The following is a 26861-nucleotide window of genomic DNA, read 5'->3' on the forward strand; positions in this document are numbered from 1 at the left end:
TTATTCCAGATGTGCTGTTCCCCACAAGGGAGAAAGCGAGCATTACATGGAAAGAAGAGACAAATAAAGGCTAGTATCAATTCCTTGGGGTCATTCTGATCATATACCATGTGGTTCTCTGGTGAGATCTAACAGAGGTTTAAGACTCCATTATGGGTTTTGAACTAACAGCCATGGGTCTCTTAGCTCAGGCGGTAGAAAAAAGAAAGAACTTTCTCCCAGCAGAGAGCTGGCCGGCCACGAAATGTCTGTACCTACTGTGGGCAGATTTGTGGTTCCAGGATCAGATTCCTGAGTCATCTCAGGACCCATATGTAAATCCGTGGTAGAGATCCTCCTCAAATCGAGGGATGGCCAATGAATGATCGGGCAGTAGAGGCTTATATTCTACTAGATAGCAAAAAGAATGAGGAGTACTTGTGGCACCTTATAGACTAACACATTTATTTGAGATAAGGTGCCACAAGTACTCCTTGTTCTTTTTGCTGATACAGACTAACACAGCTACCCCTCTGAAACCATTCTACTAGATAGAAGTCCCAAATTCAGTGCTTACTGCCAAGAGCTCACCCAGTGCTGTCTTATTACAATATAATTTATTATGACTAGATTCAAATACAGTTACCCAGGTTGATTAATTCCACCCCTGGCCAGTGGTACTCTGTGTACAGCAAGCTATTAAGGTGAGGATATAGGACATAGGTGCTCGTCCACTTTCTTTTATGGGGCCAGGCTAGTTGTTTCACACAATAAGGTACGTGGCAGGCAGGCAGAATTGTAGGAAAGGGATCTGTATTCACCATACTGAGTTGCCAGAGTTACACGATGAGCTTCTAGAGTATGTGTACCAGTAGCCTGGCCCCTTGTTTGTACTTCAGAGGTTCTGATGTCAAACACAATTAACTCCTTCCTAAAATTTTACCCTATTTCTCCTGTTCCGCTCCTTATACCGGGGCCCCGACCCATCAGGCTATGGAATCGTTCTCACACTCTTTTGGGTCAATTGTCTGTTTAAGTATTCGTACGCAGTGGAACAGCTTCATTCGGAGAGATTGAAGGAGCCCTCATCAGAATACCCCATAGCCTGGTGGTTGGGGCACTCTCTGGAGAGATGAGAGACCAACGTTTAAACGTTTTATCCCCACAAAGCCGGGGGGGGGGGAGGGGGATGGAACTTGGGTCTCCCACACCCTGGATGACTGCTCTTATCACCAGAATAAAAGTTAGAAGGTTGGTGATGCCAGCATGAGCACCTACACTTCCTTCCCTTGCATTTCTCAAAAGAAGCCGCTTAGGTGCCGGTCTACAGGACTGTCCTCCTGCCCATTGATCACAAGCAGTCGGGACTCAGGTGCTGAACTCCTGAGGGACAGCGCTTAGGGCATTCTCCCATTGGCGAGCCCCCCACTCAGCATGCTGGCTTTTGTGGACCCCATTCCTAGTCAGCTTTCTTTCCTCCCCCTCCCCCCATGGCATAGGGAGCCCAGGGTCCTAACTCAGGTTTTGTGAATCCTGGAAATTTTCTAGGGACCTAAAAGTTAGGCAGTATAACACTGAGCATTCCAACGCCTAAGTCCCTTGGTGAATCTGGCCTTACACATTTTCTTTGTTGGTTTAAATTAGAGCTCATTAGAAAAGGAAATTTCCATTCCATGGGTATATCCAAATTTTGAAATTTGATTTCATTCCAAATAAGAATGAAATGTTGACGTTTCATACTTTACCCAGGAACGGAAATTCCGAACAAGAATTTCAATTCAGAAACATTGAAAAGATATTTTTGATAATATTGATTTTTTTCAGTAATATTAAAATAATAATGTAATGTAAGATATTTAATATAATATAGACTATTAAAGTTTTAATGTAATATAAAAGTAAATATGAAATAAAACAATATTATAAACTCAAAATGAAACATTTTTACCTTATCAGAGCATAACATTTTGACATTATCAAAACAAAATGAGAAAGTAAAACATATTTTGGTTAGACATGTTCCCAACCAAAATGTAATCAAAATCAACGCATTCCTGCAAAATGTTATTTTTTTGTCAAATGTGCATTTTCTGACAGAATTGCTCCATCCATTGTTTTGACCATCTCTAGTTTTCATGTTTCTAAAGATTATTTTTCAGGCTGTATATCAACGGCGAAGAAGTTAGACTGATGTCTTTTGAAAGTGCATCTCCTACGCCATGCACCAGAACACGCACTGGCTGTGACAATGGCAGGTTTCCCTAAAACACTGCTCCCCTCTTTCAGCAGTCTGCGAGTGTGACTAGTCCCACGTCTAGAGGATATAAATCTAGGAACTAGACGGGGGGGAGTGGGAGTTGCTGATTCAGCTGTGGATAAAGAATGATGGGTCAGATGCTCAGCTAGCATGAATGGGAATCGACTTCCGTGGATCTACATTGACCGACACCAGCTGAGGATCCAGTGTTCTTAGAATATCTACCTCCAGAATAGTCCATCACCTGCACCGCATCACTGCACATAATTAATGAAACGATCCACATCCTTGATCTCCCCCAGACACATGTGGCAAATATGCCGACTGGACACATTTCTTTACCATCAAAATACATTTTCAAAAAAATAGAAATAAAAGTTTTAATACTCTGAGATGCCCTTTATTTTACAATATGTTATTCTTACCAAAGTAATCGCTTCCCTTTCTCAGAATGCGAGCGGCGTGGGCATCATTTCCCTTGTCACTGCTTATTCTGCAACAGAAAAAACAATATAAATGTGCTGTTCAGATAATCAGGACTCTGATTTCAGTGAGTCTGATCTCCACGTGAATTAGCTCTAAATGACAATTGTATCCACATGTCGGAACCAAAGGAGAAAATTTATACCATCTCCTTTGGAGCTTAAATGACAAACCTACAAGAGGGAGATATCTGATGTTCTTGATCCCAAAGGGGATTGTTTTTGAGGTCAGAGGGGTTGTTTATATTTGTTTTGGTGGCATATTGGGACAGAATCCTTGGAGTGCTGCCGAATCTGAATATGAGGCCAGGCACCGGTGGGATATTAGAACATCTTTCATGTCCCCTGGGAATAACTGCACATAATTGTGTTGCCCACAAAACCTGTGCAAACTCCCTGGTGATTCTTATATCTTTTTTTCAAAGTGAACCAGCTATTTTTCTCAGGCAGGAACCTGAACAATCCCTCCAGTGGCTTGCACACTAGCCTGATACTCAGGAGACATGGTCATTTCCTTTCTCCATCACAGTCTTCCTGTGTGACATAGGGCAAACCACTTAGTCTTTCTGTTCCTGCAAACTGGGGATATTAACGCTTCCCTACCTCACAAGGATGTTGTGAGGATAAATATATTAAAACTTCTGAGATACTCTGGTGACGGGGCCATATAAATAGAGCTGAGCCAATAACTGATTTTTCACTCGTACACCTTGCAGGCTTCCAGTTCTCAGCTTGAGAGAGAGACAAGGTGGGTGAGGTAATAGCTTTTATTGGACCAACTTCTGTTGGTGAGAGAGAGACCAGCTTTTGAGCATACATAGAGCTCATCCTCAGGCCCGGGAAGGAACCAAACCCCTTTCCCACCACCGCCGGGAGGCAATGTAAATATTTATATTAAAAAAAAAACAACAGTACTACCTGGATCTTACCATTATTAGCCTCCAGTCCTTCCTCGGAACTGAAAAAGTTGTCTGAGCTGGTCAGGTAGCACCAGCTTCCCCAGGACAATAACCATTCGCTTTGGCACTGGCCTGGCTTTCCTCAATCGAGGCTTGTGGCACTCGAGGGTTGGGGTGATCTCATCACACATTCTGAAGTCATCGTTCATCATCCCAGTTTTCAAAAATCATGCAATCTCACAACACCATGGTGGTTCTCATGGACCAGAAGTGGCAGTCCATCCATGGGCATATCTTGGCAATACCGGCAGTCACCATATCTGTTCCATGGGGCCAGAGGAGCTTGTCAGTCACCCATCATGGTCAGCCATCTTCGTCATGTCAGAAAGTTCTGTCCAGATTCCACCCAGCATCTTGCCAATTGCCCTGCCCACCTCATGAACACTCGTCCCTCAAGAAGGAGTGTTAGGAGTGCGAATGCCAATGTAGGATACTGGCTTGTAATTTCACCTGAGATAGTATTTTAAGTTTTGCTTGCCTGTTTGATTTATATATATATATATATACACACACACACACACACACACACACACACACACACACACACACGCTCTTACTAATATGTGTGAATAAAGGGACCCTTACTATGGACAAAGGCAGACACTGTGTATGCTGCTTTTGCCTAAGCCAGATGGGTTTGTTCGTATAATGGGAACAGATAAGAGCAGTAAAAGTGTTACTGGGCATGGTGGGAGTGTAATATATGAGCGTACATTTGAAGACTTCCTCAACTCCTATCTCAAGGCAAGGTCAAGCAACCAGTTGGGAGGGGCAAAGGGTGATTGGGGGGAGGTAAAACACTAAAAGGCCAGAGAAATGCCTGCCCCTGACTGTAGCACAACCTCACTCCTTACCCCTCCCCTGGGGCACAAAAGGGGTGGGATGAAGACCCCCAGACCCATGACCCTCCGAAACGGAGCGTGACCATAAGTTGTAAGGGGTGGGATGGTGGGCGTGCATTGCAGGTATAATTATACCTACTGAGGAGGTGGGGAACAGGACACTGGGAAACAAGGTTCTGTGACCTCAGAGTTATGGGACATGTTTGCTGGAAACTAAACCCAATAAACATTGCATTATCTGCACTTTGGACTTCTGGTCAGCTTTCTGTCTGCATAATGAGAACCGGGGGAGTGAGAAGGTGAAGAGAAAACCTGCTAACAAGGAGCTGGAGCAGAACCACCATCATTCCATGTCTTCCACCCAGTGTGGCCAGAGGGAGAGATGAGTGGGTACTGCCATGGGCAAATGCGTAAAAGGGATGGGCCGTGGCAACTGCACTCAGAAAGGTAGTTCCTAGAGTGTCTCCTGTGAGGCACAGAACCCTGGGATACTGCCTCTGAAGTGGTAGCGCTGCTCTGGCAGAACAAAAGTGGCAGTGTGGATGCAGGTATGTGGTCTACACAGGGTTTTACCGCTCTCCAGCACAGTATATGTGGACACTACACGCAGGTCTGAGGAATATGCAGGAGCATGTACACAGTCAGCTATCCAAGTGTGCACGGAAGTGTAGACGTAGCCAAAGGAGGGATATTCCCAAAGCACAAAGGTGAGTTAAGCACTCAGCTCCCAATGAGCATCTGTGGGAACTAGGAATCTAACAGCCCTTTTGTGCCTTTGAGCCTCAGTAGCACCTAAATGTTGGACTTATACATCTCAAATGGCAATTAGTGACCTGACGGGCCTTTGTGGGTGTGGCTGAAACGTCTTAACGTTCTCTGACCCAAAATTCTGTGAACATCATCTTTGAACACATCTGGGGAGAGACTGTATGGCCGTCCATTGTATCCAGCAATGCCATCATGGCATCTCGTATGCTCCCTTGTGGCTGTAAAGCCCAATTTGCAAGGAGCAAGATTTTAATGGATGTCACTTAGAAATATGCAGGCTCCCGATGAAGACTTGGCATGATGCTTGACCATTTTTTCAATCAGTTTTTCTTGTGCGTTTTTCTCAAACTGTTTGATAGTTGTTGTCCTTTCAGGTCTCTCCTTGGCTGTGTCTTCAAACTTATCTATATTTATGTTACATGAGTTGAGATTCTGTTCTAGGTTGTCTTTGAAGCATTTGTGTTGACAACCTTGCTTGTGCTTTCCAAGTTCCCTAATCCTGCAAACACATGTGCATGTGCTTAATTTTACTCATGCGAGTAATCCAATTGACGTCAAAGGGATTACTCACATGCGTAAATTGAAGCACTCACATAAGAATGCCCAGGACTGGGATCTATGGTACTGAACTAATATGCCCTGGAGTCCATGGAAAGACTCCATTGAGTCCAATGGTCAATGCTCAGGCCCTTAATGAATGACAAGGGGGCTGGTATCGTTTTTTCAGATTGATTTTAATGAGAAGGGGCAGATATTTTTTTATACACGGCTGTTCTCCGGGAGAAGGTGCCCCCGTACAAACTGTCTCGACTAATTTCTTAACTCCAGTTAAACTACAAATATGTTTACTTATTCATTACTCTGGTAGAGCAAGTGTTAATACTGACATTATATCTGTGTAATGAGTCATATGTTGTTTTCCTAACTATTCCCAATACGTTTTCTTGCCTAATTAGATAATGACAGAATTGCTCAAAAAACAATGTTTTAATGAGGCCCACAGCAGTTTATTATAATCCATAATAATGAATGCTTTCTACAAAGTTCTCCTAACTTTGGGGAATTATGTCAACATGAACATTACCGGCATAACCAGTGCTGGACAATAGCATTTACTCTTTTTCCCTTTTTTCCCCTTTCAATATCTTCACTTTCAGGCCAAATTCATCTCTGGCATCATTCTTTTGTGCCAGGGCTACATTTGGCCCATTGTGTCCAAAGTCATGACAAATCAAACCAGGACACTGCAGGTGTGAGTCTATGATCCTTGCTCACATTGACTGGTACTTACTCATACCAGTAGCCTCAATGAGATCAAGTACTACTCAGTGCAAGATAGACTTAGATTCCAAATAAACTAAAAAGAATTTTAATGCACACAAGAAAGACAAGAAGGGGCTTTATCCGATACATAGCAATATGTTAGGGCATCTCGAAACTATAGGCTCAATTCTGATGTCCTTTCACTGAATAGCCTCTTACTCTGAGATTGGTCTCATTGACTTCCACAGGGCTACCTGCTGAAAAAGTGTGGGTAAGGGTATCAAAATCTGCCATTAAAAAGGCAAAAAATGATGTTAGGGAAATAACCAGAATCCCCTATTTAATCTGGAAAAAACAGTGCAATCCTCAGAGTGTTTTACATCTATGCAACATTAATATAAATCAGTGTCGAAACTGATGGTTAAGTGAAACACAATTGGCCAGTGTGAATCAGCATCACTCCACTGATGTCAATGGGCCAGAAACCCCAGCTAACGTAACTCGATGGAGTGCCACTTCCATCGAGGTGGCTGTATCTCCAGCGGGTGTGAATCAGCTTTGCTCCACTGAAATGAATTGTGCTAATGGGTGAGACCCCCAGCTTTAGTAAATAGGTGGAGCTCTACTGAAGTCATTGGATCAGAACCATAACTGGTCAAAATTGGTGTCATTCCACTGAAGCCAGTGGAGCTTCATACATTTATACAAGAAGAGGATCTGGCCCTTATGCTGATAGGATTTCCCAAAGCACATAAATGACATAGGGGCACAAGCCCCTTATTGGGGCAGCGGTCTGGCTCATTGGCGGATCATGTCCTTAACTTGTAACCTGGTGTAGATATGTAACCCACACACCTCCTGGGTGTGGTGTTCTGTCCCATCTGGTGGCCCTGAGACCACTTAGAGAGAGATTAATGAGTGTGCCCTACAGCCTTAATTAACAGCCATGTGGCTTTTAGCTCATGTGGTAGAGGTTCATGCACTAAGCTGCAGAGGTCCTAGGTTCGATCCTGCCCGCCGACGACCGGGGTCCCCATCCACAGGGGCAAGTGTGAATTGTCTTATGGTCACAGCTTCCTAATCATAACCCTGCAGAGTGTGGGGAAGTTCTGGGGCAGACTCTTGTTCCATGACTGAACTAACCTGTAGAAGCTACCAGTTCCCCTCTGTCTCAGAAACATAGGAATTGCCAGACAGGATCAGACACAAGGTCTATCTAGTCTAATAGCCTGTCTATGACAGTGGCTTATACCAGATGCTTCTAAGGAAAGTGTTAGAGCCTCACAGAAGGCAGATGTGGGAGAATCTGCCCCCAACATTAGGTCTCCTCCTAATCTCCAATAGTTAGAGATTAGTTTAAACCTTCAAGCATGAGATTTAATCTCTCTCCCAAAAATATTTTCTTTAATTATAACCCTTGATATTCTGCATATGCATATCAATACCCTATCCCTTTTTGAACCTCACTAATTTCTTGACCACAATTACTTCTTGTGGCAATGAGTTCCCTAGAATAATCATACATTTTGTGAAAATGGACTTGTCTTGATTTTGAATTTCCTAACTTTTAATTTGATTGATTTTTCTCCTGTTCTTGTTTTATGAGACTGGAGAAGAGATGTTCTTGATCTACCTTCTATAGACAATTCAGTCTCCACCAATTGGAGAATGAAAACAATGGTATATTAGGTGATGGGCTGTTTCCATCTTGGCATTTTGTCAGAGGCCCATGCAGTGGTTATTCTGACATTGTTTAATCAGTTCTCCCTAAGAATCATCTGCATTGTCAACTTTGTCCATTACCCTCCTTGACTTTTTATACTTTTTATAGGTCCATATCTGAGTCTGCACTGGAATCAGAGTGAATTTCACATGATCTACGAGTTTCATGGAAATATTTTCCACATACCAGGCCCTGAGTTCTCTCTCTGATCCCACATGATTGAGATGTGCTGTTCTCTGCAGTCCTGGCCTCCTTAAAATTCTGTAACAGTAGTGCTGGAATGGAGATTCTGTGATCTTAGCACACTGGGAGTTGAGCACAGTCTAATGAGAGAGAATATAAAATGTATGGACCTGTATATTTAACAGTGTCCTCTATTGAGATGCAATTTCAGAACAGCTCAGGTATTTGTATGATTTCAGCATCCTTTTACCTACAGAGGGCATCCAACCTAAAGCGTTAATGGTAACTGCAATTCACCTTTAAATCAAGTATAAGAGGCCTGTGATTTACAAACAGAATCTCTTGAGGTCTGGCCTTACTGATTACAACAAACTGCAGACACCCTCTCAGTAGAATGCTGGAAGTGTGCGACTCCCATAATAACCCAGTGGTCGGTGGATTGAAACCAGGGTCAGCTAGCCCTGGCCTGTTTCTTATTTATGGGTATAAAATGGCCATGAATAAAGTTAGTCTGGAAAGTGGAAGAAGGTTTCTAACCATCAGAGGAGTGACGTTCAGGAACCACCTCCCACTAGAGCTAGTGGAGTTATACAACCTAACTAGATTTGAAGTGGAGCTGAATAAGTTTATGAATGGGATTTTATCATGTTGCTGCCTGCAACAGCAGTAGACTGGACTCAATGACCTGGGGGGGGGTCACTTCCTGTCCTATGTTCCTATTGCGATTGCCAATATTAACGAGCCCGCATTATGCACCATCATTTTTGGTGCAATCAGAGAAATCAGGATGGTGACACAGAGAACTTGCCCTTCTTTCAGAGCTGTTTATTGATTTTTTTTAAAAAATCAATAATGTTATTTATTGAGAAAATATCTTCCTGTAGATCATCCTTCTAATGGCGTCCTTCACCTCCTTGTTTCTCAGGCTGTAGATCAGGGGGTTCAGCATAGGGAACACAGATGATGTTGTCTTGGTCCAAGGTGTAGCCAGAACCGGGTCATAAATACATAAAATCAGAGTACTGTAGAAGGTAGTGACAGCTGTCAGATGAGAGGCACAGGTACAGAAGGGGATGAGTCTCCCTTAACAGAGCGGATCTTCAGGATGGTGTAGTAAGAAGATGGCCTGAAACATAAGGCCATGTATCAGAGGCCTGGTGTGAGGCCTGAGGCCTGAGCTAAAGTAATCAAAACTTTGCAGCTATAAAGCAAAGCCAAGCTGTGAGCAAGAGGCAGGCCCCATTCACAAAATCTGGCAAGAACAGGGCTGACATTGCAGAAACACACATGCTTAAGTAGTGCTAGGCACAGAAATATATACACCAACACATTCCAGAAAGATGGCATCAGAACACCTTGATACCAAACACAATCCTCAGAGATAACAGGAACATGCTGACCCATCTTAAGGATAAGGTCAGGATGATATCATGATGGATAGAGATGTTTTAATCAAACCAACATGTACAAGGTAATGGGAAGCCCTTGGATCCGTCAATGGGTAGCACCCTAATACGTCAGAGGGTGTCACTCTGATATGTCAGGGGCAATACGTAACTTGTTTGTATTGGTGTATAAAGTTGTATCTCAGAGGGAGTGTCTTTGGCCAGCCTAGGGAGCAGTGGAAAGTCCTGCCACTGACTGAGCTGCATCCATTGTCACGAGCATACATGTCTTACTCTCCATCCAGGCGCTATTACCGGGCTTTGTTGACAGTAAACCTGGCCGGGTGCCTTTGCTGAAAATCAAGTCTGTGGATTTATTGGGCTGTTTAATTGAGGTCTTCTATTTCCACTATCTGCACAGAGCTAGGACAGCACACTGAAAGAACACACATCCAGCCAACATCTGACCACAGATGGCTACGAGGATGTACATATAAGAGACTAGAACAGCTAGGATAGTAATCATGACAAATATAGTCGACAAGGTGAAATGAATAACATCTGTGTTGTGTATGTCAGAGCAGGACAGGTTAAGGATGGGGAGGGATGTGACAGAAGAAATGATTGCTGACACTGGGGTGACAGAAAGACAAGCTGAATATAGAAATTGTTCGGGCAGTTGAATTCACAAAGACACAACAACTATCAGTGCACAGTTTCCTGGACATGATGACCCTCTAGAGCAGTGGGTTACAGATGACTGTGAAGCGGTCAGAGGCCATGGTGGCCAGAAGGCATCATTCACTGGTCACAAAGACACAGACAAAGAAAAATTGCACAATGCATTCAGTGAATGAAATGATTCTATTACTCTCTGCTACAGAACTCATGTGCATCCTAGGTGCAGTGACAGAGGAATAACCAACATCTACAATGGACAGATTACAGAGGAAGAAGCACATAGGGGTGTGAAGATGGGAGTCAATCCTGATGAAAACAATCATCCCAAGATTCCCTACCAGGATGATAACATAGCTTGGTAGGAACAACATGAAGAGTGGGACCTGAAGCTCTGGGTGATCTATGAATCCCAGAAAAATCAACTGTGTCACATTGGTATGGGGGGGGGGACTCTAAATTTGCAAGTAAACAGGAGCCAAAAAGGGACCAGGTGTCGATTCCTTGTAACAACTCTGACTGCTCCCGTGAAATAGTGTGTCTTGACGAATGTACTATGGGTTATACACACACTTCCCCCTGGAGCTAGTGCACGGTCTCCGCACAGAAACACAGCACACTGTGCACTGTTTTGCATTCAATTAAATACATGCAGAGATTCCGTCACAATATGAGAGATTGTCCAAATCTGAATCGTTCCCATGCCAGAAATGTCCCTTAGGGCACAGGCCTTTGCCATCCCTGTCTCCCCCTCACACCCTCTCTGTTGTTAATCAGATTAGTTTGGAAAGGAGGGAAATCATCTCTTGTAAATGTATAGATAATAACGAATGGTGTAGGATGTTTTCATTTACACTGGTTTTCTCTTCCGGCTTCCAACAATGTCAGTGGGAGTTGATGGCACTTGGCACCACTGATACTCAGAGCAAGGGTCCTATGAAGGATCTGTGTCCAACGCTGTGAATCCCCAGCAGAAAGATGTTGCAGGGATAGTATGTACCTGTAGAGACATTCATGTCACTGAATGTCTTTTTTCTTCCTGAAGGCTAGATATTAAATGGAAAGATCTGCTCAACTTTATAGAGTCACTGGCATCAAAGGGCAATAATACATTTAGGTGACCATAAGTGATAGCTAACATAAGGACTGTAACAGGTTCTGAAAAAAAAAAAATTTTCTGATTGGGTCTATCTATGCGCCATTCCAAGGTGTGATTTCAGCTTGGGTATTCCTCAATCCCTATGGCAGTGGGTACAGAGTAGACATAGGTAGGGAAAGGTTTTCCCATCCCCTGAACATTTTCAAGATTTCAAAATATTTTCCCATTCTATATTGGGATGAAACCTGGTCTTCTGGAAAAACTTCACAGAAAATGAGAGAGAGAGAAGCCCAACCCATGAATAGCCAGTAGCCCAGTGGTTACGGCACTCATCTAGGATAAGGGATGAACTGGTGGATTTTCAACAGCTCCAGGGAGACCAGCTGACCGTCACTAATATGACTTGGCCCTCCAACTAAGCCCCAGATACCACCACTCAAAATACCACCAAGCAATTGCCTGGTGGGTCAGGATGACTTGACCACCACAGAAAAGGTTGGGGGAGAAAGGATGCTGGGGAGAATGTAGTAACATTTATAGAAAGGGGTGCATCAGTTTGTCATCATCCAAGTCCAAAGAGGATGGAGCTTGGCTGTTTTCAGTAGTAACAGAACAAGGGGCAATGGTCTCAAGTTGCAGTGGGGGAGGTCTAGGTTGGATATTAGGAAACATTATTTCACTAGGAGGGTGGTGAAGCACAGGAATGGGTTACCTGGGGGGGGGGTGGTGGAATCCCCATCCTTAGAGGTTTTTTTGGCCTGGCTTGACCAAGCCCTGGCTGGGATGATTTAGTTGGGGTTCAAGCAGGGGGGATGGACTCACTGATCTCCTGAGGTCTCTTCCAACCCCAATCTTCTATGATTCTATGTCCATCATCTGTAGCGCCATTCCCCATAACGCTCTTCCCTCTAGGCAAACCCACACTTTCTTGTGGATGCTGGTCCTGAGGCCATGCCCAACACTCCCCAAACTCAATATTCCCCCCTCAGGTGATCACAACTCCTTCTTCCCCTTTTGAGAGCTGTTTTATTTTCCCCTCCTTAGCACTCCATCAGTCTACTTAGGCATTGCCTCTACTCCTAACTCTTCTGGACTGAGTTAGGTCTGGCTTATATAGTCCCCAGACTCCTTCTACTCACAACAGCCACCAGAAGGAGTAGATCATTAGAGTCAGCTGCTTGGCTTCTATTTTTTTGTTTGTTTTGTTCCCCCATGTGGTTCATACTGGCACAGGAGGGAGACTCAGATTCAAGACCCCGTTCCAAATCAGGCACTTGGACCTGGGTCTCACGTCCCAGATCAGACTTACAACCACTGGGCTATCGAGATAGACTTTCTCTCTCTCTGTCCCAATGAATCCTTTATTATTCATACAAAGTGGAACAGCTCCAACAGGGGAGATTGAGAGACTGAGATGCGCCATAGAATAGAAAATAGAGCAGACATTAGGGCACTCACCTGTCATATTGGCAATATAAATCTATTTCCCTGCTCTTAATTAGGCAGAGAAGGGACTTGACTAGGGGTCTCCCACATCCCAGATGAGTGCCCTGATAGCTGGGATTTGGCTATTTTGGGGTCGCTCTCTCTATGGCTCTGGAGTTTAACCAGAAATTCCACCCTGAACCTGAGAAATGTTTAATCAAAACTGAGACATTCCAACTAAAACATTTCAATTTGGCAAATCCATATTTTTTGGGGGAAAATCCATTTTATTAAAAAGCTCCCAGCCAGTTTGAGTGCAGAGAATGGACAGGGCCCACTTTGTGAGCAGCTGTTCAGGATTTTGTTTTAGACTCATCACTCAATGTGTGGGCCCAGGTGTGACAGGGGCGGGGCAAGAGCTGGTCACTCAGCTCCCATTAAGAGAAGCAAATTGGAGCTGGCTAGAAAAACCTGCACCTAATTGGTGAATGGGAGACAGTTACCCACCCAATTAGCCTGGGGCTATAGAAAAGGCTGGGAGGAAGGAAGCCAAAAGTGGGGGAGGCTAAGGGAGGAGTACTAGAGATAGTGGAGTGCTCCTAGGTGTAGTCATGAGAACACAAGCTATGTATAGCAAAAAGGGGGTGGGAACAGAACCTGTAAGTAAATGACACCAGTGGTTACTGAATTTCAGGGTTTCTGAGTGACTTGTCAGCCCAGCAGACACCAAGAGGGATTTGCTATACCAGGTCTTATTTAAACTATTCTAACCCTGCTCTGAAGACAGAATTTATAATTTGCTTGTGTGCTTTTCTATGGTGTTCATCACTAGAGTATCTGAATTTATTTTCAAATACCCCTGTGAGGTAGGGAACTCAAGCACAGAGAAATTAAGATCAAAACTTGCCACTAATTTTGGGTGCCTAATTTGAGACCCTGCAACAGCCCAGATCTGGAATTGTTGGGAAAACCCTGCTCAGCCCCCAGAATCCCTGGGATGTTGCCTGCCCAGGGCAGAGGGGATCTTGAGGGGATTAAACTGGGAAGCTCTCGCAAATCTTCATTGATCCTGTGTGAACAGCCGTTTTTCAAATAGTCAAATTTGGGCTGATTTTCATGGGAATTGCATAAGGCACCACCCTATCAAATTTCAAGTCACTGCTGCAGAGCTGGGGGGCACCAGAGCTTCTCAGAGGAAAAGGCATCAGCTATATATATAATGTGGGCAAAACAATGTCTTTTTTTCCCCTAGCTTCAGTCTCAGAAATGGCAAACCAAGCTGAAATTTTCCAAATAAATACATTTCAATCTGAGGCAGGCAGCAGCCTTTTAAGTCAGGTCAATACCCCAACATGAAACATTTCAATTTTGGAATGTCCAAGTGTTCCATGTTCATCAAAAATTTCAAACAAAACATTTTGACATTTCCAAAAGGACATTTTTCAGAATTTCCATTGTGTTCAAAATGTTAATATTTTAACTTTTTTGCCTTGATTTGGGGATGCAGACACATGTTGAAAAGTCAGTTTTTCCTATGGCATGGAAATGCTGAATTTCACTCAGCGCTACCCTGTAGCATAGCCTCGGTTGCAGCACCATGGGGTAAAGGTGTTTTATTCTAGGCTAATGCTAGGGAGAAAGCACTCATGCAATGTGATAGGGAGCTTTGGGGTGCAATGGCTAGTCCATGATCCCTGCTAAAGGGCCTGGTGATGCAAAGATTGGGGGTTCACCTGAATCAAGACTTTCAAAATTTCCTTTATGGCCTGTGTTACACAGGACATCAGACTAGCTGGTTACAATGGTCCTCTCTGGCCTATAATGTATGGACCTATTCCAGTATATGGCACCTTTATATTGGTATAACATCATCAACACTGATGCTTATACCAGTATAATCATATCAGTAGACAAACACATCCCTAGCAGATATAGCAAGACCTGTAAATCTTTTGGCTGTAGGCTAGATCTAAGTGTTGGCATGTGGCCGAGATGAAACCTGTACTCCTAAATCTAATTGCCATTTTGGGCATCTCAATTCAGAACTAGGCCCCATTGCTATTCCTGAAATCCCCACTCAGCTGAGGCCAAACCCTATAGGTGTCTAAACTCACTTGGCACCTACATTTTTGCAGTAAAAGCTCCTTTGTGCCTGTTTTAGCCTCTGAGTATGCACACGGCTACCTCTTCCTGAGCATGGAGATGCCTGGCCCTTCCACCTCACAGAAGAAGAGATTTGACCACCTCTCCTGTGGGCACTCTAGCCGCTGAAGTATGGGATATTCTGGTGTGGTTCTCCCTCAGTCTCTCCTGTTGGAGCTGTTCTACTTTGGACTCTGATTTATTATCCCCAACCTCCAGGAGACATAAAAGACATTTTAACTATCTCTTCTGAGGTTCATGCTGCTTCAGGGATTTTGTCCCAAGTTGCCACCGATCCAAATAAGAATCACTTGTGTCAGCCACACACCATTCTACTGGGATCGGTGATAACACACCTCTTTCTCCACAGGTCGGCTTAATCCACTCAGCTCTGACAGAGTAGGAATAAATATTCTCTCGATCTTTTAGACGTTAAATTAGATTCCCTGTCATCAGCTTTTCAGATATTTTGCTTGATATTTATTTTTGGCTTTTCTGCTTCAGAATAAAACACAGTGGGAAAAGGTACCTGATGCTACAGGATTGCTTATGTTGATGGTATCTATTTGCAGAAAAACCAAATAGTGTAAGATAAATAGCAGACAGAGAAAACCATAAAATATAATCTCTTGTTTTCTTATGTCTTATTTTGCCAGCTCATTTATTTAGTCTCAAATGTGTTCTTTTGCATGATGAATTGTGGTGCTAGCTCAAAAATTCTAGAGCAGATCTGGTGCTGGAGTGACCATTTGAAGAACTGAAGTTCTCTATTTACACACAGAATGGGTACAGCATAAATTAAAGTCAACTCAAGATTCCAGTCTACAATAGTACATCTCCTCCTGACAGTCTGCAGGGCAAGGCTGATGCACACCAGCAGGTAAGAGGACCAGACAGAGTCCTCAGAAAACTTTCTGTCACACACCTGGTTGTGTGCCTGTTCTGGGGAGGAACATAATATTTCTGTCTCCGCTTAGTATCACTTGTAACTCAGTACTTTCGGTTCTGTCATTGACACTGGGGATCAAGCCCAGGACCTCGGGATCTAAAAAAATGAACTACCTGGTTTAAAATGTCTGTTTGTGTTAGCTCTGTGTGGTCCAGCCTCTGGAGGGGGACAGAGAACTATGAACTATGAAGTGTGAGCTTAGGGTTACACGATCAAGCACCTTTATCAGCTCTATATTTAATAATAAAAAAAAGAATCCAGCATTTACTACTGGGGGAGCTGGTCGTGTTCCCTGTATTAGGTTACCGAGCACTTTCCATTCTCACAGCTCCTTGCAGTCTTGTTTTCGAGAAGCTAAAACACCTCCATTGTTTGCAGCAAGTTTTTGAAATTCAGTTGGGAGAAAGCCCTCAGACTTGAGAAGAGCGTTTTTGGTTTTGTTGTTTTTTGTTTTTTCCCCATTAAATTCTATTCAGGTTTAGCTGAGTTATAGCTTTTGACAACCACTGTCACCCCTTTCTTGCTTCAGTTGTGAGCAAAATTTGAGCTTCCTGCCAGTATAATACCTGTATTCTAAACAGATGGGCCCGTGTTACCACCAAAAAAAGCAGCAGATGTTGACAATGTTGCACCTGGAATAGTGACTGCTTCTGGACCTGCTCAACCAGAGTTGATTGGGGCAGGAGAGCGCCACCTCTGCATTACATACGTGGCCCAGTGGTTCATTCCCGTCTCTGGGGATTTTATGTGGGCAGGCTCTCCCCTAGCTTCCCCAGAGGAAGGGAGAGGCAGAATACTGGGCCAGGCACCCCACAGATCCTACCCATCTCCCCGGTCAGCTATAGGAAAACAGCCTGCTCTTGCAAAGACCTGTAGTGCAAGTGGTAGAAGTCTGTAATGCACTGCAGGTGGTTACAGGTGCAAACCAAGAGGATGCAGAATGGAGGTGTCGTGACAGAATTGAGTTTTGCCTTTTTAAAAACCCAGGAAATTACATATGCAAAACTATATTAACAGAACATCATTTAGGTTGTCTACTCAGTCACACAAGAGTTAGTCTGTTCTATAAACTGAACAAGGCAGGGATCCAGTGGTTCTAAGGAAAAACAGCCTGTGATAATGTAATTAAAGACTATCATAATGCAAACACCCACGAGGGCAGAATTAAGGTTGCATGGGCAACCACAAATCTGGCATTTCCTAATTTTCAATTGTGGAACTTTCCAACCTTAATAAAGTCTTTTGAGCAGGTTTTTTGTATGTTTTATTTCGGGGGGTGGGGGAGAGGGGTTGATTCATAGTATAAATATTAAGAACAGTTACATTAGGTATGATACAGACATTTGCAAGGGATGTAAACCTTCATGCTTCAGAGCACGAGGCAACCGCTAATTGCCTGGATGTGGGGTGAAAATACCCCTATAGGCATGTTATTGAATAACTTCCTACTGTGAGGGCTTTGCCCCTTTATCTGAAGCACACAACAAAGACTGCTAATGCATAGACAATACTCAATTAGATGCATCATTTGTCTGATCTGGTATGGAAATGCCTATGTTCCCTATATTTACTAAAAATAATTTCATTTCTTTTTACTCGTCTAGCTCAGGTGTAAAGACAGAGGGAATATGCAGAATCCAGAGACCTGTGTTTTTCCAGTAACTAGGAAACTCACAAATTATCTCCAACTCATTTTCTTTCTATCCTAAAGTCTACAATCGGACATGAGATGCTTTGGTCCCATCCGCACACATCTCACGTTGTGTTACCATGTCACTGACTAGATTCTGATCTCAGTCACACAAGTGTGAATGTATAGTTCAGCTGAAGTCAATTGGTTAATGAGGAGTCAAACCAGTCCATATCTTCCTCCACCAAATACAAACCACAATGGAATTTACTGCATGTACACCTACACCATGACTGGTAAGAAATCTCATTATTATTATCTTTTGAGCATCTTTGTGCATGTAGCAGTGAAATTCCATAGAAACATAACAGCCATACTGGGTCAGACGAAAGGTCCATCTAGCCCAGTATCCTGTCTTCCGACAGTGGCCAATGCCAGGTGCCTCAGAGGGAATGAACAGAACAGGGAATCATCAAGTGATCCATCCCATCACCCATTCCCAGCTTCTGGCAAACAGAGGCTAGAGACACCATCCTGCCCATCCTGGCTAATAGCTGTTGATGGACCTATCCTTTATGAATTTATCTAGTTCTTTTTTAAATCCTGCTATAGTCTTGGCCTTCACACCATCCTCTGGCAAGGAGTTCCACAGGTTAACTTAGTATTTATCTCTAGGAGATGCATTTTCTCATTTCGAGGCTCTGTGAATCTGAGTCAAAAGTAATCATAGAATCAGTTACAGTCCACACCACCTACAAGTGTTATTACCTCTAGGAGGATTTGTAACAGGGAGGAAAAATAATGCACGTGGTTACAAAGAATGTCTGTAAAACATACACTGACTCCAATAGGACAGTGACACTTTAGTGATACCAAACTTTTTCACTGGGGCTGCCTCATATTAGGCCCTAAATCTATATTTAGGCACCTATATAAACGGGGCACTGAGCATCACTTGTGCCCTTTGAGGTCATTTTGATTAGGAAGAGAAAATCAATGACCAGGAATAAACATTGATTACTTGCATACATTGATAGATTATTTGCCTCCCTTCTAAACTAAACACTCCCAATCTATATATCTCTTATTTTATAGAAGATTTGACCCACTGGATGGTTTCATACACATTAAAACAGAGTAGGGTGACCAGAGGGGAAGTGTGAAAAATTGGGATGGGGGTGGGGGGTAATAAGTGCCTATATAAGAAAAAGCCCCCAAAATTGAGACTGTCCCTATAAAATTGGGACATCTGGTCACCCTAACACAGAGTCCACAATATTTCTGTAGCTGGAACATGTCCTATCTGTAATGGAAAGCATGTGGGGAATACAAAGAGAACATTCCCTAGGAGTGTCCTTCGATGTATTTCAGCTTTCTTACGTTTATACACCGTTTCCCAGAAACAATCACAGGGATTATGAGGGATCTGTACTCAGTACTTTATTGGCCAGTGATTAATTTTAATCTTTATTTTTTTTTCACCAGCAGAGGAGAGCGTTTCTGGAATAAATGACAGCGAGAAACCACACCAGGGTGACCGAGTTCATTTTCGTAGGATTCACAGATCATCCAGATCTACAGATCCCCCTCTTTATGTTGTTCCTAGTGATGTATGTGGTCAGCCTGATGGGGAATCTTGGGATGATAGGGTTAATCATGGTTGAAACCCGACTTCATACCCCCATGTACTTTTTCCTAAGCCAGATGTCCATTGTAGATATTGGATATTCCACTGCCATAGCTCCCAGGATGCTAATGACCTTTGTAGCAGAGACTAGAAGCATTCCTTTGATTGAGTGTGCGGCACAACTATTCTTCGTCTGTTTCTTTGTGACCAATGAATGTTGCCTCCTGGCTGTGATTGCGTATGACCGCTTCAAAGCTATCTGTAATCCACTGCTATACAGAGCCATTATGTCCAAGAGACACTGTGTCCTGTTAGTGGCTGGTACATATGTATGTGGCTCTGTGAATTCAATTGTGCAAACTCTATTTATATTCAGTCTGTCCTTCTGCAGCTCCAATGTTGTCAACCATTTCTTCTGTGATGTGCCCCCCATGCTGAAGCTGTCCTGCTCTGACACCCATGTCACTGACCTTGTACTTTTCACTTTCTCTACTGTAATTGTCACGACTACTTTCCTGGGTGTCCTAATCTCCTACATGTGCATCCTTCTGGCCATTCTCAGGATCCGTTCTGCCAAGGGGAGACGCAAAACCTTTTCCACCTGTGCCTCCCACCTGACAGTCGTCACTATGTTTTATGGGACGCTGATATGTATATATTTAAGACCCAGTTCTAGCTACTTGATGGACCAAGACAAGGTTACCTCTGTGTTTTATGCCCTTGTGATCCCCATGTTGAACCCCCTGATCTACAGCCTGCGAAACAAGGAGGTAAATGATGCCTTTAAAAGGGTGATATACAAGAAGATTTTTTATTGGTCATTATAATCATTATATTTTAACCAATAAACAGTAGATGGAATAAGAGTGAGTTCTCTGTATCATTATCCTTATTTCTATGACTCAGCCACTCCATGTGATGTACAGAAAATCATATAATGGAACCCAGTCAAATACAATATTAGAAATTGCTGTTTTTAAGATCCATGAATGAGGGTCTGTGACACTATGCAGAATCAGCAAGATGCTCTGACATTTGGCTTAAAGGACAATTGCTGTTGCCTGTTACGTTTTAGGCCAGATTGGAGTTCCGGTGAGAGGATGAGAAGATTGTATGTATCCTTCCTCGGTTCTGAGATTTCACCCAGTGGAGGGCACTGTTAAACATACTGAATAAAAGCAACCAGAACTGAGGTAACGATTATCAAAGCTCAGCTTAGGTTGATCGGCCATGTTCTCGGAATGTGTAATGATAAATTCCCCAGAAAAGTCCTCTCTGGTGAGCTTAGGGACTTAGTCTGAATAATGCAGAGTTGACCTTCATCATGCAGAGCTAGCCTGCACCAAATCAGAGTATCTTCTCTCACCGCTGCATCATGCCGACATGAAGAGGACATTGTTTTACTCCTGAGTTCTCAACAGAGAAGGTTGTTTCCAGTCATCACAACCAGCTGCCCTGTCTTCACGGCTAGATGGAAGGGGAGCATCCCAAAACTTAAGAGGGATCGCAAACCTTTTTTTCTGTTTAACATGGGGTCACAGGCTGGAGAATGTTGAGAACCACTGGTTTTACTCATTGAAAACTGTTGCTGTTTTATGTAGGGCTTTTGTTTATTTATCTTCTCTCCAACCTATGAAAGAGTTTCTCTGGCAGTCCTGAAATTACACCTCTACCCCAATATAACGCTGTCCTTAGGAGCCGAAAAATCTTACCGCGTTTTAGGTGAAACCGCATTATATTGAACTTGCTTTGATCCGTCGAAGCATGCAGCCCTGCCCCCCCGGAGCACTGCTTTACCGCGTTATATCTGAATTCGTGTTATATCGGGTCGCATTATATCGGGGTAGAGGTGTATATCAATGGTCTGCTTTGTTTGGCTTTCTTTGGACTTTGTAAACAGTGAGACAGGTTCGTCCCTGAAGTAACTCCCTTGTCTTGAGAGAATGATATGGGGACAGATCAAGAATGAATGTAGTCCAATCAATTTATAATGATGTACGATTGTGATGTACTAGTACACATTATGAAGTACTAGTGTGATGCGGCTATCACTATTCATAGCACCAGCAAGCTTCCTACACACGGTGACATTTGAATATTCATACTGGATATGCTCTGGTTAGTCCAAGGAAGTTTTTGTCTGAATCATCGATCACTTAAATCCACTTCTTGTGCTCCTAGGAATACTGCTTATGATTTTTCCATATATGTACAAAATGGAATGACGCTATAGTGCCATAACATAAAAGGACTATTTTCCTTTCAACACTTTAATACCGGTACAGGATTGGAAACCCCATCGTGCAATCAACAACTTCCCATGAGCAAATACACATTTTCAATGAGCAGTTAGACATCCAGTTCCCTGGACAACTCCCTGGAATGGGAGTTTGGTGCCTTTATATCCCCACTTAAACTCCTGCAGTCTGAACCAATATTGACTGAAGTCAATCGGAGTCTTTTCATTGGCTTCAATGAGCTTTGGATCTGTTCCTTGTTGGGCGTGGTTGAAAATTTTCCACCTAAACTTTCAGTTGATGGGGAAGAAATGGAACGGTTGCCTGGTAGGGGTATCTGGTCATCGGAAGAGGCTGATCATGAGGTCACCTGACAGAGAGTAAGATGTTTATAAAAGGGCAGAAGCTGCTCTATTTGGGCTCTACCTGGCCATGTTTGACCAGCTAGAACTGAGAGGAGCTGCCTGTAGGAGCTAGATGAGGAGGGAGAGGAGCAGTCTGTCTGAACACAGACGGCTACCCAAGGGGACTCCCAAGGAAAGGATGAGCTGGTGAGGTCCATTGAAGTTAGGATGTGTGTCCTTTTCTAAATGGGCTTGTGCTTTATTGGTGGAGTATTAGCTCTACAGTGTTAGATTCTGGTTCAGAGTGTCCCTCTCTGTGTTACATTCTTTGCACATACTGTGTGGCCCTGGGGGAGAGTTCAGCTGTAACCCACAAGGCTCACACTGTTCGGTGGCATTCTAGGACAGGGAGTGTTTAAGCTACGGCAGAGTCTGAACAGTCACCCCTGAGCCCAGGGACTAGCCAGCTAGATATCAGGTTCTAGCTCTCCAGAAAGGGCGCTAGGCTGAGGGCCTGCACCCTGATTGTGTGCCTAGGAACCCAGAGACTGCAGCAGTGACTGGCTCCATTCAGTCTCTGGCAGCTTAAAACAGCTGGGGATCCAAGCTGGGATTCCCCTCAACACAAGCTGGTGGGTATCCAGCAAGGGGAGCTGAAGGGGGTCTGTGACAAATGCTCCCTTTCAATAGTGATCTTTGCAGCCTCTTGGTCATTCCTGAACCTAGGAAACTGAATTTCCAAGATGAACAGGCCTGGATTCCATTTTTTGTTTTGTTTTGTTTTTGGAACAAGCCACAGAATACAGTTAAAACAAAGGAAATCAGAGCTATGACACAGAGAATTCACTATTTATTCACCACTTGTTTATTGATAAGCACAAATCCCAATAATTATATTAACTATGAACAAAACTTCTTGTTTATCATCTTCCTAAAGGCGTCCTTCACCTCCTTGTTCCTCAGGCTGTAGATCAGGGGGTTCAGCATGGGAATTATGAGTATATAAAACACAGAGATGATCTTGTCTGGGTCTGTGGTGTAGCCGGAACTGGGTCGTAAATACATGAAGATCACAGTCCCGTAGAAAATTGTGACGGCCGTCAGGTGGGAGGCGCAGGTGGAGAAGGTTTTGCATCTGCCCTTGGCAGAGTGGATCTTCAGGATGGCAATGAGGATGTACATGTAGGAGAATAGTACAATGAGAATAGTAGTCATGACCACTATACTGGACAAGGTGAAATGCACCATGTTAGCGATGTGGGTGTCGGAGCAGGACAGCTTAAGGACTGGGGGGATGTCACAGAAGAAATGGTTGATGACATTGGAGTCACAGAAGGACAGGGTAAATATAAATGGAGTCTGAACAACTGCATTCACAAAGCCGCATATGTACGAAGCAACCACTAGTAATACACAAAGTCTCTTTGACATGACGACGCTATAGAGCAAGGGGTTACAGATGGCTATGAAGCGATCATATGCCATTACCGCCAACAGGCAAGCTTCATTGGTCAGAAAGTTACAGACAAAGAAAAACTGTGCTGCGCACGCAGCGAGGGAAATGGGTTTGGCCTGAACCACAAAAGTCATCAGCAACCGAGGAGCAACAACCGAGGAATTACCAACATCGGCAAGAGACAAATTGCTGAGGAAATAGTACATGGGGGTGTGGAGTCGGGAGTTGAACCTGATCAACATGATCATCCCTAGATTCCCTGCCAAGGTGATAACATAGATCATTAGGAACGACACAAAGAGGGGGACCTGAAGCTCCGGATGATCCATGAATCCCTGGAAAACGAAGTCTATAACCACGGTGTGATTTCCCTCCGCCATTTCTTCCAACCATGATCTCCTTTACAGGGGAAAAGTGAAATGTGCAATTAAACAGGAGCCAAGAAAAGACCAAGAGTGGATCCTCCACACTCATTCTGACTTCCCTCGTGAAATATTGCACCAACCCGAGGCAGTGGGAATACATCAGGGGACAATCCTAGGGAATACACTGTTTGCATTACATTCACACTGTCCACTACATCTCAGGCTTTGTCATGCTGAGAATTAGCGCATACTGTGTATTAAAGTGCATCCAACCTGATAGCCTATACAGTCAGAGGCAACAAAGAAAGGTAATGTTCCGTATGAAAAGGAAAGTCAATGAATATACAGAGAGACAAGCGAATGGTCTAGAGTTCATTCACTAGCCCTGCTTTTCTGTTCCTGATCCCACGGCCATCACTGGGAGCTCTGGGACTCCTCCCCTTTGAAAACTAGACCTGGAAAGAAATTTCAATTGCATTTTTTTTTCCAGGAGAAATGCAGATTCAGCAACACCAAAATCTTTTTAGTTTACATGACTTGTAAGTTTCAACATATCCTTCATTTTTTTAAATTAAACAATCATTTAAAAATGCTCAAAAGGAAAACAAAACTTTTTTTTTAACCTGAAACATTCTGTTTGACCCTGATTTTTTTTACTTTAACATTTGCTGAAAATTTCAAATAAATTCCATGACCCAAAATGATTTTTTTCTGACTTTTTGAAATTGTTACAAACCAAAAAATATGTTATTCACACAGCTCTATTGAAAACACAGGCCAGTTTAAATGCATTAACTAAATATGGATTTAGACCCCTAACAGTGGACATCTATAACAGAGATCTGTTATAAACCCACAGGGGTAACACATACCTTTTGCAGATGTGCATTATAACTATTTTCTCCCACACACTGCAAATCTTTCTACATGGCAGTGATGCTTTTAGCTGGCATAGACTAAAAGCCTTTTCCGTGTAGATTCAGCAGGGAATGTGCTATGGTATCAGGCAACCTAGTCTGCAAGCTGCTGGTCTTGGCTTACCCAGCACTAGGCACTGACAAGTTCTTGTCTGGGTGTAGACCTGGGCAGGTCTCAGGCACTCACAGAAAATGGAAGCGCACAGGCAGAATTCAGGGAGAATGGTACCACTAGTGTTCCCGGGGTGATAGGGGTGGGTTAGCTAGAGCGTGCAGAGAGCTGCATGGGCAACTGGCTTGAAGATAAACCAGAGCCTGGCCTCACATCCTGTTGTCTGATAGCACTGGTCAGCCTGAGTGGACAGAGACTGCACACTGGATAGAAAATGCTTCTGTGATTAAGCTCTCCCCGTAACTCGGATGCATTGATACAAGACAGCCATTGCCCCAGAACACGAGCAGAACAGGGCAGGAAATGGTTTTCCTATCCCATGACAATTTTTGAGATATTGACAGTTTTTCCTGTCTTGAATTGTGACGGAGTCAAAACATTGAAATTTTTTGCTAACCAAAAATCAGGAAAAGAACTAAATTCAGGTCAATTGAAATATTTGATTTGGATACATTCTAGACCATTTTGGTTTGGTTGCAAACATTTTTTTTAGCTGCAATTAGCTGAAATTTCAAAATGACTTTTCACGTTGAATCATGAAAATGGATTTTTTTTTATTTTGGAACAAAAACTTTTCAACAATTTATAAGCTCCCCCCCAAAAATGTTGAAAAAAATTGCCCAAACCGATCCTTTCCTGCAAACAGTTCCAGTTTTGATGAATGAGTGATGAAAAATGTGTTTAGTGGGAACATACCTGACCAGCTCTGATCACAACATTTTCTCTGAAAGCGATGATACAGACAGACTCCCAGCAAATGGGTGTTTGATACGTTCCATTATGATCTCCATTTGCTTCAAGAAAAGTTTGCAGATGATACTAAACTGCTCAAGATAGTTAAGACCAAAGCAGACTGTGAAGAACTTCAAAAAGATCTCACAAAACTAAGTGTTTGGGCAACAAAATGGCAAATTAAATTTAATGTGGATAAATGTAAAATAATGCACACTGGAAAAAATAACCCCAACTATACATACAATATGATGGGGGCGAATTTAGCTACAACAAGTCAGGAAAAAGATCTTGGAGTCATCGTGGATAGTTCTTTGAAGATGTCCACGCAGTGTGCAGAGGCGGTCAAAAAAGCAAACAGGATGTTAGGAATCATTAAAAAGGGGATAGAGAATAAAACTGAGAATATCTTATTGCTCTTATATAAATCGATGGTACGCCCACATCTCGAATACTGCATACAGATGTGGTCTCCTCATCTCAAAAAGGATATACTGTCACTAGAAAAGGTTCAGAAAAGGGCAACTAAAATGATTAGGGGTTTGGAACGGGTCCCATATGAGGAGAGATTAAAGAGGCTAGGACTCCTCAGCTTGGAAAAGAGGAGACTAAGGGGGGATATGATAGAGGTATATAAAATCATGAGTCATGTGGAGAAAGTGGATAAGGAAAAGTTATTTACTTATTCCCATAATACAAGAACTAGGGGTCACCAAATGAAATTAATAGGCAGCAGGTTTAAAACAAATACAAGGAAGTTCTTCTTCACACAGCACACAGTCAACTTGTGGAACACCTTACCTGAGGAGGTTGTGAAGGTTAGGACTATAACAGAGTTTAAAAGAGAACTGGATAAATTCATGGTGGTTAAGTCCATTAATGGCTATTAGCCAGGACGGGTAAGGAATGGTGTCCCTAGCCTCTGTCTGTCAGAGGATGGAGATGGATGGCAGGAGAGAGATCACTTGATCATTGCCTGTTAGGTTCACTCCCTCTGGGGCACCTGGCATTGACCACTGTCAGTAGATAGGATACTGGGCTAGATGAACCTTTGGTCTGACCTGATACGGCCATTCTTATGTTCTTATGTTATGTTCTTACCTCTTAATTAGCCCAATTACTTCAGCTGAGCGACTCTGGGTGCATATCTGTGTGCATGAGAACAGTATGCGGTCAGCAATGTTGCTGAAATTAATATGAGATGTATGCCGATGGCAGTGAAGTATCATTCCTGTTTCGGATTTTTA

The 26861-nt window shown here is 43.2% G+C and overlaps 2 protein-coding genes across 2 annotated transcripts; one reads left to right on the forward strand and one right to left on the reverse strand.

Annotated features, from left to right (window-relative positions):
* The first annotated feature begins 19165 nt into the window (after positions 1 to 19165).
* On the forward strand, positions 19166 to 20243 carry LOC135982861 (olfactory receptor 5AR1-like). Its single transcript, XM_065591241.1, has one exon. The coding sequence runs from the start codon at positions 19274 to 19276 to the stop codon at positions 20216 to 20218; it is 945 nt and encodes a 314-aa protein (XP_065447313.1). The 5' UTR covers positions 19166 to 19273; the 3' UTR covers positions 20219 to 20243.
* Positions 20244 to 22872: 2629 nt separating this feature from the next.
* LOC135982862 (olfactory receptor 5AR1-like) lies at positions 22873 to 23817 on the reverse strand. Its single transcript, XM_065591242.1, has one exon. The coding sequence runs from the start codon at positions 23806 to 23808 to the stop codon at positions 22873 to 22875; it is 936 nt and encodes a 311-aa protein (XP_065447314.1). The 5' UTR covers positions 23809 to 23817.
* Positions 23818 to 26861: the final 3044 nt, after the last annotated feature.

Source organism: Chrysemys picta, chromosome 4, assembly GCF_011386835.1.
Source record: "Chrysemys picta bellii isolate R12L10 chromosome 4, ASM1138683v2, whole genome shotgun sequence".
Taxonomy (NCBI): Eukaryota; Metazoa; Chordata; order Testudines; family Emydidae; genus Chrysemys; species Chrysemys picta.